This window comes from Oncorhynchus nerka, linkage group LG10 (genome assembly GCF_034236695.1).
Source record: "Oncorhynchus nerka isolate Pitt River linkage group LG10, Oner_Uvic_2.0, whole genome shotgun sequence".
In the NCBI taxonomy this organism is placed as follows: domain Eukaryota; kingdom Metazoa; phylum Chordata; class Actinopteri; order Salmoniformes; family Salmonidae; genus Oncorhynchus; species Oncorhynchus nerka.
In genome coordinates this window covers 80740584-80756570 of record NC_088405.1, presented here as the reverse complement: position 1 = coordinate 80756570, position 15987 = coordinate 80740584, and the positions used below count along the sequence as shown (strand labels likewise).

General features: G+C 43.0%; 1 protein-coding gene across 3 annotated transcripts in view; it reads right to left on the bottom strand.

Annotated features, from left to right (window-relative positions):
• Positions 1-15987, bottom strand: part of LOC115136097 (glutamate receptor ionotropic, kainate 4-like) — a 68876-nt gene that overhangs the window by 1765 nt on the left and 51124 nt on the right. For 2 of the 3 annotated variants that reach the window (XM_029671519.2, XM_029671517.2), the window contains 8 exons: positions 12251-12454; positions 7430-7543; positions 4705-4814; positions 2274-2447; positions 1820-1985; positions 1419-1644; positions 749-877; positions 189-307 (listed from right to left, as the gene is read on the bottom strand). In XM_029671519.2, coding sequence (XP_029527379.2) covers positions 189-307; positions 749-877; positions 1419-1644; positions 1820-1985; positions 2274-2447; positions 4705-4814; positions 7430-7543; positions 12251-12454 — 1242 coding nt within the window. The remainder of the gene's footprint in view (positions 1-188; positions 308-748; positions 878-1418; positions 1645-1819; positions 1986-2273; positions 2448-4704; positions 4815-7429; positions 7544-12250; positions 12455-15987) is intronic. The other variant, XM_029671518.2, reaches the window with a different exon arrangement.

The window sequence follows — 15987 nt, the reverse complement described above, 5'->3', positions numbered from 1 at the left end:
ACCATGAATGCGAACGCCAGGGAAAATGCCTTTAAAAGATGTTGTTGGCTGTATAGTGCGCTGCTCTATAACGCTCCTAGGGTTGAATCACGGCCTGAGTGAAGATTGACTTAAGTGGGAGTTAGGATTTGACCCTAAGAGGGCAGCTGGCTACTAAGCTGGGAGAGCAGCTACAGATGACACCTCACCTCTGACCTCGGAGAGTGTTGCTGCACCCAGACAAACTCCAGCCCCGCCATGAACACAGCCAGCAGTAGACCAGACAACAGGACAATAAAGACTCCACCTATATTCTCCATGCCCAGCCCTACCACAGAGAGAAGAGCTCTTAGTGGTTTAATGGTGATAAATTAGGCTGTGATTAAATCCAATCGCGGGTTAAAGGCATTGCGGCTTTTAAAGGCTATTTCAAATTGAGCCAGCATATGCAGTGTTTACCGTGAATGTAAGCTCCGCAAACACAGGAACATGGCCTTTAAAAGCTGCAATGCCTATGATCGGCGATCAGATTGAAGCCTTACTCTTTTGACATTGATGTGCATCACCATCGCTGTATATAGTTGTTGAATGCTTGGAGATTTTCCCCACAGTGTTGTCTTCTGTTGTGTACTATGTTAAATAAATATACTTGACTTTAAGTCAGCAGATTGTGGTTCCAATTCCAGCAGTTCTATAACTTCAGTTTAGAGACAAGATGCACTGATACTGTATATTTTCTTGTCTATGGACAGTAATTAAGATCGTGTACCCTGTGCTTGACGGTCATCCTCTTTGGAACACTTGTCTCCCTGCCACCACTTCCTCTTAAGGATCTCCAGCCTGTTGTCCTCTTGGAGTTTGAGTACGGCCAGGTCGATTTCGTCCCGGTACACTGAGCCTGATAACATAGAATACAGTTTATTATGAATAAACTGCAAATGACTTCAGATCACCTAATATAGACATTCTGTCAGCAGGGTTGTGTTCAGTGGGCACAAAACGGGAGAAACATTTTGCAACAAAGGCGGTACTATGAACTTCTCCAATAAGAACACTGAAGGTAACTTTCAGATGTTTTCTTTCTCAAAGAGCTACATAACCCGTGTCTGATAATCCTATTATAGACTCAAGGCATTTAGAAACTGCAGATCCCCTTATACAGACTGTTGCAATAATCCATCTCTCCCTACAAAAGACAGCATATTATAGTCTTGGGCAGAAAAGGGAATAATTTCTTTATGACAAGCGGTCACTGCTCTCATTTGACCAACTACAGAAGTATGGAATCCCAGCCTCTCAGTTCTTTGTATTTGCAGATATAACACTTTATTCTCTTGGTGCAGCAAACACTGGATGATCCAGAAGGTTCAAAGATTGAAACTATTAAGGCAGTCCGAGAAAAAAGCTACATTGTGCACTTCTGAAGATACAGGTCTTACCCAGTGGCATGCCGATGCCGTAGCCTTTGGTGTCCAGCACGCCTCCTATCTGGGTGAGGTTACAGTTGCGCTGGCGGTAGTACTCGTTCATGGTGCTCTCCAACAGGTAGGCGTAGTTGGACTTGAGCACCCGGTCGATGCCTTCCTCCGTGCTCTTCACAAACACACTGGTTTGCTTGGCATGCATGAAGTTCCACATGCGTTGGTAGGTCTGGTACTGAGAGTTCTGTGGGCAAGCAAGAGAGATAAAGACAAGGCTGTAAAAAAAAAAAAATCAGGCTATAACCCAGAAGGAAAACTGGTTGAAACAATGTTACTGTGATAGAAGTTTTGTCTGCTGGGAAACTAAGTGTGAGATAGCAAGCATTATGACTCCTTTCTCACACACACGCTCTCTCTACCTGGAAGAAGGTCATGGTGGACCCTCCCTGCATGGTGCCGTACTCTATGGTGGTCTGGTCTGCCAGGTCATCCACAGACTCGATGGGCACCTCCATCCTGTGAACGGTGAGGAAGGCAGCCAGGTTGGCTGTGTAGGAGGACACTATGATCAGGGTGAAGAACCACCTGCAGCAGGAAGGAACGGCACAAGCTGCTTAGTACACAGGAAGGCTCCCCATTAAGCGCAAGCTCCATTTGCGTATTGAGGTGCAAGTCTTGTTTAGCGCGAGACAGTCAAATTGGTTCATACAGCGTGGTAAGCATGGAGTGCATCAATACCTGTGTGTGTGTGTATCAATGTGAATGGCCAATGGTTATTTTTGTGTTGGCAAATGTACAACGTCTGTGTGCGTATTTGCGTGCCGTTGGGTCAATTCAGTCCCTATGTAGGGGTTTCTTGTGTAGTCTACTCACCAGACAGCGCTGAGGCAGCGTGTGGACAGGGCATGGGGGGTGATGGCTGAGCCTTGCTGCATGAACCCCCCTACAGGGAACCACAGACTGTTTCCCAGAGTGTACTGGTTCAGCACCAGTTTACAGCGCCCCCGCAAGCATGGCTCAGTACTACACCACTCATACGGCGTTAGCCTTGGGAAAAAAACCGTGTTGTCATTATAGTGAAAAATTATATCTATGATCATGTTGAATAAGCACACAACAGAAGAAAACAATTTGAAAACACGTGAGATAAGATACAACTTGACCAATAAGTTTGCTAATTTTAATTTGCCGTTTTCAAATGATTTCCTCCCTTTTGTGCCTACCAGACAGGTCGCAAAATGTGGTGTGGAAAGTAGACAGCAGCTTCAGAATAGAGCACTTGCTGCACTTCCACATCACTGCCAGTACAGATGTGGTCAAATATTTTGGCACCCTTGCACTTTACAATGGAGTGGAATGGTACAGAATGTTCTGTTTTTTTTTATTTCCTTTTCAAAACTGGTTGAATAACAACTTTTACCCTGTAGGCAACTGTTATTTACCACAGTTGAGAAATTACAGAGTAAACGAGAATCATTGCCTCTAACCAAATGAATTCGAATATTGAATAATTTAGTCCAGACCGTTTTTGACATGAAAAATCTCAATTTCAGTTTAGATACATTTGTGTGTGTCCTGTGTAGTTGTAAATCAAACGTGTCAACATCCAATGCTTTTTCAATTTCAACCTATTTTAGAATAAATAGTGAATCATGCAAGGGTGCCAGTACATACAGTTGAAGTCGGAAGTTTACATACACCTTAGCCAAATACATTTAAACTCAGTTTTTCACAATTCCTGACATTTAATCCTCGTAAAAATTCCCTGTCTTAGGTCAGTTAGGATCACCACTTTATTTTAAGAATGTGAAATTTCAGAATAATAGTAGAGTGACTTATTTCAGCTTTTATTTCTTTCATCACATTCCCAATGGGTCAGAAGTTTACATACACTCAATTAGTATTTGGTAGCATTGCCTTTAAATTGGGTCAAATGTTTTGGGTAGCCTTCCACAAGCTTCCAACAATAAGTTGGGTGAATTTTGTCCCATTCCTCCTGACAGAGCTAGTGTAACTGAGTCAGGTTTGTAGGTCTCCTTGCTCACACACGCTTTTTCAGTTCTGTCCACACATTTTCTGTAGGATTGAGGTCAGGGCTTTGTGATGGCCTCTCCAATACCTTGACTTTGTTGTCCTTAAGCTATTTTGCCACAACTTTGGAAGACCCATTTGTGACCAAGCTTTAACTTCCTGACTGATGTCTTGAGAGGTTGCTTAAATATATCCACAATTTTCCTTCCTCATGAAGCCATCTATTTTGTGAAGTGCACCAGTCCCTCCTGCAGCAAAGCACCCCCACAACATGATGCGGCCACCCCTGTGCTTCACGGTTGGGATTGTGTTCTTCGGCTTGCAAGCCCCCCTTTTAGCCTCCCCCTTTTTCCTCATAATGATGGCCAAACAGTTCTATTTTTGTTTCATCAGACCAGAGGACATTTCTCCGAAAAGTACAATCTTTGTCTCCATGTGCAGTTGCAAACCATAGTCTGGCTTTTTTTATGGCGGTTTTGGAGCAGTGGCTTCTTCCTTGCCGAGTGGCCTTTCAGGTTATGTTGATATAGGACTTGTTTTACTGTGGATATAGATACTTTTGTACCTCCAGCATCTTCACAAGGACCTTTGCTGTTCTGGGATTGATTTGCCCTTTTCTAACCAAAGTACGTTCATATCTAGGAGACAGATCGCGTCTCCTTCCTGAGCGGTATTAAGGCTGCGTGGTCCCATGGCGTTTATACTTGCGTACTGTTGTTTGTACAGATGAACGTGGTACCTTCAGGCGTTTGGAAATTGCTTCTAAGGATGAACCAGACTTCTGGAGGTCTACAATTCTTTTCTGAGGTATTGCCTGATTTCTTTTGATTTTCCCATGATGTCAAGCAAAGAGGCACTGAGTTTGAAGGTAGGCCTTGAAATACATCCACAGGTACACCTCCAATTGACTCAAATTATGTCAATTAGCCTATCAGAAGCTTCAAAAGCCATGACATAATGTTCTGGAATTTTTCAAGCTGTTTAAAGGCACAGTCAACTTAGTGTATGTAAACTTCTGACTCACTGGAATTGTGATACAGTGAATTATAAGTGAAATAATCTGTCTGTAAACAATTGTTGGAAAAATTACTTGTGTCATGCACAAAGTAGATGTCCTTACCGACTTGCCAAAACTATAGTTTGTTAACAAGACATTTGTGGAGTGGTTGAAAAAATATTTTTAATGAATCCAACCTAAGTGTATGTAAACTTCCGACTTCAACTGTACAGTATGACCGCATCTGTAGGTGTCAGTGTTGAGCTGCACACTTACCTGGCCACCAGGAAGAGCACACAGCTGACGATCAGGTAGGCCAGCAGCATGAAGAGCCATACGCCTGGAGAGAATGGGTCTAGGAAGGACCAGTAGCCTGGTCGACGTGCCTAAAGAAGCAAGAACATAAATCATTTAGCTTGGACAGTACCTACGTTCACTATGTTTTCACTTCGCCCATCTATTGTTTTGAAGCCAGACTGATAAGCGGAGTGAAACAAATAGTGAAAGTAGTGTTCAGTCTGGATCCACCAGGCTATAAAGCAATTCCATGGAGATTCAACAGTTGCCAGGATAGTTCTATTCACTCATTGATATGGTTGATGGGAAACAATGAATTGGGGTACACTCAAAGTTTCAGCATAGTCATATATTACATTTATGAGTCAGTCTTATGATCTAGCGCCTCTAACAACAGTTGCCACCAACCTGGAGAGCCCAATTGTCACCAACCCTGGTCCTGGAGAACTTCAGGGTGTGCAGGGTTGTGTTCCACCCCAGAACTCTCACACTGGATTCACCCAATCAAGGTCTTGAGAATTAGTTGATGATTCAAAGCTGGTGTGTTAGCACTAGGCTAGAAGAAAAGGCTGCACTACCTGTAGGCTCTCCAGGATGCTCCGGGTAGAAGTTGCAATATGATCTAGGACAGGGATTCCAAACTTTTTCACTCGGGGCCCCTCTTCCAGCAATGAGGAACATAGTCATGTCTATTTCCATGGGCACAAGCACGGTTCAAGAATTGTGTAAAATTTTGCAGGTTTAAACCGTATTTCCTGCAATTCTACACATCTTGTCATGTGTAAGGTGAATTGATGTGATATTTAAGTGACCAAAAAAATTGCGGCAATATATATGGGCTAAAAAAAACGAAATAGAAAAACGTTAGCTGACATGGGCTAGTTGATCTGGACATTTCTGAAAAGTTATAAATAGCTCTCTAAGGTATGCAATGACTAACATGACAAGAGGAACTGATGATGCACTGCCCAATTTTGAATTGTACCTTATGCATTCTACTATGACAAGAAGAGTAAAAAATATATATACATACAGTGCATTCGGAAAGTATTAAGACCCCTTGACTTGTTCAACATTTTGTTATGCTACAGCCTTATTCTAAAATTGATTAAATAGTTCCCCCCCTCATCAATCTACATACAATACCCCATAATGACGAAGCAAAACAGGTTTGTCGATATTAAAAATAAAATAAAAAGTTAAATAATGAAATATTACATTTACATAATATTCAGACCTTTTACTCAGTACTTTGTTGAAGCACCTTTGCAGCAATTACAGCCTTGAGTCTTCTTGGGTATGATGCTACAAGCTTGGCACACCTGTATTTGGAGAGTTTCTCCCATTATTCTGTGCAGATCCTCTCAAGCTCTGTAAGGTTGGATGGGGAGTGATGCTGCTCAGCTATTTTCAGGTCTCTCCAGAGATGTTCGATTGGGTTCAAGTCCCGACACTGGCAGGGCCACTCGAAGTCACTCCTGCGTTGTCTTTGCTGTGTGCTTAGGGTCCTTGCCCTGTTGGAAGGTGAACCTTCGCCCCAGCCTGAGGTCCTAAGCACTCTGGAGCAGGTTTTCATCAAGGATCTCCCTGTACTTTTCTCTGTTCATCTTTCCCTCGATCCTGACTAGTCTCCCAGTTCCTGCTGCTGAAAAACATCCCCACAGCATGATGCTGTCACCTCCATATTTCACCGTAGGGATGGTGCCAGGTTTCCTCCAGACATTCAGGCCAAAGAGTTCAATGTTGGTTTCATCAGACCAGAGAATCTTGTTTCTCATGGTCTGAGAGTCCTTTAGTGCCTCCAAGCAGGCTGTCATGTGCCTTTTGCTAAAGAGTGGCTTCACTCTACCATAAAGGCCTGATTGGTGGAGTGCTGCAGAGATGGTTGTCCTTCTGGAAGATTATCCCATCTCCAAAGGGGAACTGTGGCCAGGCGGCCAGCTCTAGGAAGAGTCTTGGTGGTTCCAGACTGGAAGGAGGCCACTGTGTTATTGGGGACCTTCAATGCTGTTAACATTTATGATGGAGGCCACTGTGTTATTGGGGACCTTCAATGCTGCAGACATTTGCCTTCCCCAGATCTGTGCCTCGACACAATACTGTCTCGGAGCTCAACGGACAATTCCTTCGACCTCATGCCTTGGTTTTTGGTCTGACATGCACTGTTAACTGTGGGACCTTATTTAGACAGATGTGTACCTTTTGAAATCATGTCCAATCAATTGAATTTATCACAGGTGGACTTTTAATCAAGTTGTAGGAACATCTTAATGATGATCAATGGGGGCTGCAGGTAGCCTAGTGGTTGAAGCGTTGGGCCAGTAACCGAAAGGTTGCTGGATAGAATCCCTGAGCTGACAATATAAAAATCTGTCATTCTGCACCTGAACAAGGCAGTTAATCCATTGTTCCCCAGTAGGCCGTCATTGTAATTAAGAATTTGTTCTTAATTGACTTGCCTAGTTAAATAAATAAAAATCTATGGAATCAGGATGCACCTGAGCTCAATTTTGAGTCTCAAATATTTTTGCACACAGTTTGAGAACTGATCTAGGATCAGCTGCAAAAAAAACTGACCCAAGATCAGAGTCTAGGGGCAACTTCATTCTATATTTCCTCCTGGACTAAAGTTGGTTACCATTGTTTAACATGTTCTCTAAGCATGGTTTTTGTGTGTGTGTGTAGGTGTGTGTGTGTGTCTCACCATGTGTGCTGTGTACATGATGCTGATGCCCAGGGTCATGAAGGGTTTGGAGAAGTCAATGACCTTCTCTCTCTCTGAGGTGATGGTGAGCCCCGCTACAGCCAGGTCAGCTTTCTGGAAGAGATAACATTTAGCCAACTGCAGTGTTAGCCTACTGCAGTTTAGCGAAAGGTAAATACGGCAAACTGGTCCTGTGTGGCTCAGTTAGTGGCACATGAAACGTCAGGATTGTGGGTTCGATTCCTGCTGGGGCCCACCCACACAGAAAAATGCACCACTAAGTCGCTTTGGATAAAAGTGTCTGCTAAATGTGTGTAGAAGGTTATTCAAAATCCAGGCCTCAAGAATCTAAGTAGAGCCGGTGATCTTTGCTCCCTGGTAAGTTCATTTATGTCATTAATTGGCCAGAGAATTCATTTATTTGGTGACCTAATTCTGAATTAGTCCCTAATTACAGGGGACAGATGAAAACCAGGGTCATGTTCATTCGGCATCAAATGGAAGAAACCAGACTGAAACAGGGAGAGACTACCTATAATTGCCCAAAAATAAACTTTCATTTTTATTTTCTGTTGCAAAACAGTTTCCATTGCATGCTCTAATAAAACACAACCCAGCAGTGTAGTGGACCTTGAGGCATGGTTTATATTTCAAAACATTTCAAAATGTTTCTACTGATACTTGGACTGACGTCAAAATCTTATAAAACAACCCATTCATCGATGAAGAGGGGTCAAACTAAGTTTCCTTGGCTCATTCTTAAAACCATTCAAATAAATAAAGCCAAAGCAATTATCAGGTTCATCATCATAACCACCATGACCATCTATTACATTCCTGTGGCAGCATTATACATGTGCCAAATAGAACACATACAGTATATACATAAGCTGTGTCCCAAATGGAACCTCATTACCTATATACAGTTGAAGTCAGAAGTTTACATACACCTTAGCCAAATACATTTAAATTCAGTTTTTCACAATTCCTGACATTTAATCCTAGTAAAAATTCCCTGTCTTAGGTCAGTTAGGAGCACCACTTTATTTTAAGAATGTGAAATGTCAGAATAATAGTAGAGAGAATGATTTATTTCAGCTTTTATTTCTTTCATCACATTCCCAGTGGGTCAGAAGTTAACCTACACTCAATTAGTATTTGGTAGCATTGCCTTTAAATTGTTTAACTTGGATCAAAATGTTTCGGGTAGCCTTCCACAAGCCTCCCACAATAAGTTGGGTGAATTTTGGCACATTCCTCCCGACAGAGCTGGTGTAACTGAATCAGGTTTGTAGGCCTCTTTGCTCACACACGCTTTTTCAGTTCTGCCGAAAAAAAATTCTGTATGATTGAGGTCAGGGCTTTGTGATGGCCACTCCAATACAGTGACTTCTTAAGCCATTTTTGCACAACGTTGGAAGTATGCTTAGGGTCATTGTCTATTTGGAAGACCCATTTACGATCACGCTTTAACTTCCTGACTGATGTCTTGAGATGTTGTTTCAATATATACACAATTTTCCTTACACATGATGCAACCTATCTTGTGAAGTGCACCAATCCCTCCTGCAGCAAAGCTGCTTCACAGTTGGGATGGTGTTCTTCGGCTTGTAAGCCTCCCCCCTTTTCATCCAAACATAAAATGATGGTCATAATGGCCAAACAGTTCTATTTTTGTTTCATCAGACCAGAGGACATTTCTCCATAAAGTATGATCTTTGTTCCTAGGTGCAGTTGCAAACCGTAGTCTGGCTTTTTATGGCGGTTTTGGAGCAGTGGCTTCTTCCTTGCTGAGCGGCCTTTCAGGTTATGTTAATATAGGACTCGTTTTTCTGTGGATATCGATACTTTTGTACCCGTTTCCTCCAGCATCTTCACAAGGTCCTTTGCTGTTGTTCTGGGATTGATTTGCACTTTTCACACCAAAGTACATTCAGACAGAATGCGTCTCCTTCCTGAGGGGTATGATGGCTGAGTAGTCCCATGGTGTCTATACTTGCATACAGTTGTTTGTACAGATGAACATGGTACCTTCAGGCATTTGGAAATTGCTCCCAAGGAAGAACCAGACATGTGGAGGTCTACAATTTTTGCCTGATTTCTTTTGATTTTCCCATGATGTCAAGCAAAGAGGAACTGAGTTTGAAGGTAGGCCTTGAAATACATCCACAGGTACACCTCCAATTGACTCAAATGATGTCAACTAGCCTAACAGAAGCTTCTAAAGCCATGATGGAATTTTCCAAGCTGTTTAAAGGCACAACTTAGTGTATGTAAACTTCTGACCCACTGAAATTGTGATACAGTGAATTATAAGTGAAATAATCTGTCTGTAAACAATTGTTGAAAAAAATACTTGTGTCATGCACAAAGTAGATGTCCTATCCGACTTGCCAAAAGTATAGTTAGTTAACAAGAAATTTGTAGAGTGGTTGAAAAACGAGTTTCAATGAATCCAACCTAAGTGTACGTAAACTTCTGACTTCAAATGTAGTGTAGTACTTTTTACCAGGGCCCCATAAGTGCCATTTGGGGCGTAGCCATACTGTTACCCTAGTGCAGTTTCCATGAGGCAGTAAAAATTCCCATGGCCTCCCATTGGAATGGATCACAAATGACAACACACACACACAGTGCAGTGGGTAGCAAATGAAAGTGCAAAGCAGTGACCCCCATAGATCTTAGTATCAGACCTGGGTTCAAATACCATTTTAAAATGTTCATATACTTTGAGAGTTTGCTCTAGCCTGCCTAGTGATCATAGATGGGCAGGGTTTACAGTTTTGGGGCTATTCTATTGGTTCCATTGCATCAGGCAAACATTCAAGCAAAGATAAAGAGTTTGAAATGATTTAAAATAGTATTTGAACACAGGTCTGCTCATTAAAGGATGTGTCCATAAAGGCTTCAGTGATATTACAGAGACCTGGGCCAATAAGTGGAGAGATTGAGGCAGAGGACAAAGTCCTACTGACGTCCCCGTCCTTCTCTTCTTTATCCTCCGTCATCTCCTCAAATCTGAATTTCCCTCAACTCTGAAATTTTCCTCCAAATTGGAATTTCTCTACAAAAATTGGAAGGAGTGGTGGACGGTATCAACTATATACTGCAATGTATACAGTGTCTTCATCATAAAGTATTCATACCCCTTGACTTATTACAGCCTTATTTCAAAATGGATTACATTGGGGGTTTTCTCACCCACCTACACACACACACACACACACACACACACACACACACACACACACACACACACACACACACACACACACACAATACCCCATAATGACTTAGTGAAAACATGTTTAGACATTTTTGCAAATTTGTGGAAAATTAAATACAGAAATATCTCATTTACATAAGTATTAACACCGAGTCAATACTTTGTAGAAGCACCTTTGGTGGCAATTACAGCATTGAGCTATCTTGGTTATGTCTGTATCAGCTTTGGGGACTTTCTTCTTTAAGTTAGATGGGGAGCGGTGGTGAACAGCAATCTTCAAGTCTTTCCACAGATTTTCAATGGGAATTCAAGTCTGGGCTTTCAGATTCTTGTTCTGAAGCCATTGCAGCATTGCTTTGGCTGTATGCTTGGGGTCATTGTCATGTTGGAACGTATATCTTTGCCCCCAGTCAAAGGTCGTTTGCACTCTGAAGCAGGCTCCATTCATTGTTCCCTCTATCCTTACCAGTCTCCTAGTCCATGCCGCCGAAAGACTTCCCCATATCATGATGCTGCCACCATCATGCTTCACAGTAGGGTTGGTGATTGTGTTCTTAGCACCTCCCTGATCAAGGTCCTTCTTGCCCGGTTGCCCAGTTTGGTCGGTGGGCAGCTTTAGACAGTCTGGGTAGTAACATATTTTTTCAATTTCCCAATGATAGAGACCACTGTGCTCTTAGAAAATGTGAACACTCTAGAAATTGTTTTATACCCTTCCCCAGAAAGAATTGTGATGAAGCACATTTCTCTGAGCTCTACAGACAGTTCCTTGGACTTCATGGTATAGTTTCCACTCTGACATGCACTGTCAACTGTGGGACCTTATATAGACAGGTGTGTTTCTTTTTAAATCATGTCCAAACAATGAAATTGGCCACAGGGGACTCCAGTCAAGTTGTAGTGACATCAAGGATGGTCAAAGGAAATTAGATACACCTGAGATCAATCTGGAGTGTCATGGCAAAGGGCTGTGAATACTTCTGTAAACGTGATATTTCATTTTCAATAAATTTGCAAAAATGTCTAAACATGTTTTCACTTTGTCATTATGGGGTATTGTGTGTAGATGGGTAAGAAAAACATATTTAATACATTTTGCATTCAGGCTGTAATGTGGAGTAAGTCAAAGGTTATAAATACTTTCTGAAGGCTGTTGCACCTCAACAGCTAATTCACAATATCTTGATTCTTCATTCAGATTCAATTAAAAATCAAGATATCTTGTTTGGATCCTAACATGAATGTGTGTTTATTATCCGTTATCTGGAATGTTATCTTTAAAGGACAATCCCCTTCCAATGACTATTTCAGGAGGATGAGTAGTAAACATATCTTGTGTAATCAGCAAAAACATACTCAGCCATCACCATGTTTTAAGACGTCTTGAGACACAGGTGATGGCTGGGTATGAAACAATAACACTACAACAGGGTTTTTATATCATTTATCTTCTACTACCTACAGGTGGTATAACTTGTGACTGCAGTACCTGTGACATCAAGACATCACCTTACCCTTACTATACAAACATAAGTGAATAGAGAGGGAGAAGATTTTTAGCCACAATCACACTGCAACACTCACTCAGTGCTCACCCTAGAGATGAGCTCACCCACCATGCCCGTCCAGGTGCCGTTGGCACTGGGCACGCCGTACACGCCGTCCGCCACCAGCCGCAGACGGTAGCTGAAGTGCAGCAGCTCGGCCAGCTCTCGCAGCATGTCTACACAAAATCCTTCGTAGCGCTCGTTGCCCTCCAGGGCCTGGTGTTCGGACCTCAGCATCACGTAGGGGTTCTCCTGCATGAAGGGGCATCAGACTGGTGCAAGCTGAGATGTGTGTGTATGTGTGTGTGTGTGTGTGTGTGTGCAGGGGGGGGCAGTTTGTGCATGTGTTAATGTGAATTCGCATGCACTGGTGTGTCATCACGAAGTGCTTCCGTCATCATGAAGTGCTTCGAGAGGTTAGTCAAAGACCATATCACTCCTCCCTCCCCGACACGTTCGACCCTCTCCAATCCGCCTACCGCCCTGACAGATCCATGGATGATGCAATAGTATTGCACTGCACACTGCCCTTACACACCTGGACAAAAGGAATGCATACTTATGTGAGGACGCTGCTCATCGACTACAGCTTGGCCTTCAATACCATAGTGGCTTATAAGCTCATTACAAAGCTCAGAACCCTGGGTCAGAACTCCTCCCTATGCAACTGGGTCCTGGACTTTGACGGGCCACCCCCAGGTGGTGAAGGTAGGCAACATTACTTCCTTGACACTGGTCCTCAACACGGGGGCCCCACAAGGCTGCGTCCTCAGTCCCCTCCTGTACTCCCTGTACCCACAACTGCGTGGCCTCACACAGTTCCAACTCCGTCATCAAGTTCGCTGACGATATAACAGTAGGCCTGATCACCAACAATGACAAGACAGCCTACAGGGAGGAGATAGGTACTCTGATAACATGGTATCAGGGAAACAACCTCTCCCTCAACGTTAGCAAAAGAAAGGAGCTGATTGTGGAACCAGGCTGGACACATCCCCATCCTCATCAACGGGGCCGCTGTGGAGCTGGTCAATAGCTTCAAATTCCTTGGCATACACATCTCAGAGACACCGAAATGGTCTAACCCCACGCACCAGGTGTCGCAGGAAGGCCAACAAGGTCTTCAGGGACCCCAGCGCCCAAGCCATGTCCTGTTATCCCCACTTTAATCATTCAGATGGGGGCAGTACAGGAGCATCATGGCAAAAACTGAAAGACTGGCCAATAGTTTCGACCCTTCAGACCATTAGGCTGCTGAATAGCCACTACCCCCCTTATGGACCCTCCCTCACCCCTCATTTACTCCCCCTCATGGAAATTTACCCGCCCGCCCACACACTCAACTCTCATTTACCTTACCTGCTGCTCCCCTTATGGACATTCTTTCTCCTGCTGCCCTCTCCCCCACCAAAACAACATTCATCACTGTCACAGTTGTTGATATGTGGATAATCTTGTGACAAAGCTTAAATTGAAATTTGTTTTTTAATTTTTGTAATAAGGCTTGCTTCCCGCTTATGGCTAGAAAGAAGCTTGTTCAGGCCACTTCTCTCTGTAATTGATTATGGTGACTTGTTGTATATGCATGCAACCTCCTCCGTCTTACAGAGACTGGACTCTGTTTATCATGTATCCTTGCGCTTTATTACAAATTCCAAGTCACTCACCCACCATTGCACATTGTACCAAATGGTAGGTTGGACCTCACTTTATATGCACAGAAAGATACAAATATGTGTTAATCTACAAAGCCCTTTTGGGTAAACTCCCTCTTTAACTACTCTGTAGTCTGGTCTCCTTCACCACCAGCAGTTACCATACCTGGTCTGCTAGGTGGTTGCTACTTAAAGTCCCCAGGACATTCACAGTATTAGACAAGACTGCCTTCTCTTCTTGTTCACCAGACGCATGGAATAATCTACAATCCATGTTTCATCTAGATATGTTAGTGCCACTGAATGCATTTAAAATATTGATGGGAGACTGTTACAGAGAAGTGTAAATGCTTTTTAGGCTGTATCATATTGTTATATGTTCTAATTATTTAATGTATTGATTGTTGTTGCCATCTTGGCCTGGCCTCCCTTGAAAAAGAGACTGTGTGTCAAATGGGATTTTCCTGGTTAAATAAAAGGTTAAATAAAATAAAAAAATATCTAAAAAAATATATAATAATTTTGTTTTGTTTTTACTCAATGGTCATGCTGCTGCTCCCCCTATGGTCATTCCACCCCCTCAACAGTCTAATCTGCCTCCACCCCAATGGATATTTATTTATTCATCACTGCCACTAAGCTGTCATTATGTATGTATTATGTATCGTGCTATTTATATTGTTGTTTTTATGACTATTTTCCTCATTTTATTTCACTTAATCCTGCATGTTGGAGCTCGAAGTCTAATATTTTCGCTGTACCCTGCAATCAAACCTGCAACCCTGTACATGTGAATATTAACACTCTGAATATGAATGTGTGTAGGGTGATTGAGTGTATTTGCATGGTTCAGACTCAGCACCAAATAATAGCTATCTTGCAAGAGGCTTCAAACTGATGTAACCTTGTGTGTGTGTGTGGTGTGTGGTGTGCATGCCTGTGTCAGAGAGAGAGTGGGAGTGTGTGTGCGTGTCTGTGAGAGAAAGAGAATGGGAGAGTGTGTGCGTGCATGTGCATGCCTGTGTCTGTGAGAGAGAGGGAGTGTGTGCGTGTCTGTGAGAGAAAGAGAATGGGAGAGTGTGTGCGTGCATGTGCATGCCTGTGTCTGTGAGAAAGAGGGAGTGTGTGCGTGTGTATGCATGTCTGTGTCAGAGAGAGAGTGGGAGTGTATGTGCGTGTCTGTGAGAGAAAGAGAATGGGAGAGTGGGTGTGCACGTGTGTGTGCATGTCTGTGTCAGAGAGAGAGTGGGAGTGTATGTGCGTGTCTGTGAGAGAAAGAGAATGGGAGAGTGGGTGTGCACGTGTGTGTGCATGCCTGTGAGAGAGGGAGTGTGTGTGTGTGCGTGTGTATGCATGTCTGTGAGAGAAAGAGAATGGGAGAGTGTGTGTGTGTGTGTGTGTTAGGCTAACCGTGCTAGTGTGATTCGTAGGTCTCTCGACCATGACTCATGCCCTCCCTTGGGCCTCCCTCAGTTCTTCTCTGTGTTTCCATCAGTTTCTGACTAGGCTGCTTTATTAAAGCTCTGAGCCAATGCGTTTCTCTCTCAGTTATCCCTTAATGAGCCACACACAGTCGTTAATTCACAATATATTTAACTCACTTCATTAAGATAATGACTCAACATTTCCCATCTGTGTTCATTTGAGACTTGAGGTAATGAAGCAGCCTGCTTTAGGTTGCCTGGGATGCCATATGGGCGGGGTCAGCAGTTTCGTAACTATTCTATTGGTTCCATTGTGCCAGTCAATCAATATGCAAGCTGAAGGACATGTACAGTAAGCCTATGTATTTAGCCAAGACAACCAAATAGCAATGCCACACACACACACACACACACACACACACACACACACACACACACACACACACACACACACACACACACACACACACACACACACACACAGTGTCTACCAATTAAAAACAGTAGCTACCAACTACAGTATTCTGGCTGAATCTATAGTTGATTGAAGGGAAGAGGTTCATTTGATAATTTTTCTGTCTCCATGTAACAAAATGATGAGAAAATTCTAGTCATGCGCCGGTATTTCATACCCAGTGGACCAGGTCAAGCAAACGCAAATGAAGAAGAGACAGAGTCCATGGAGAATGAGCCTTGAGGAATTTCT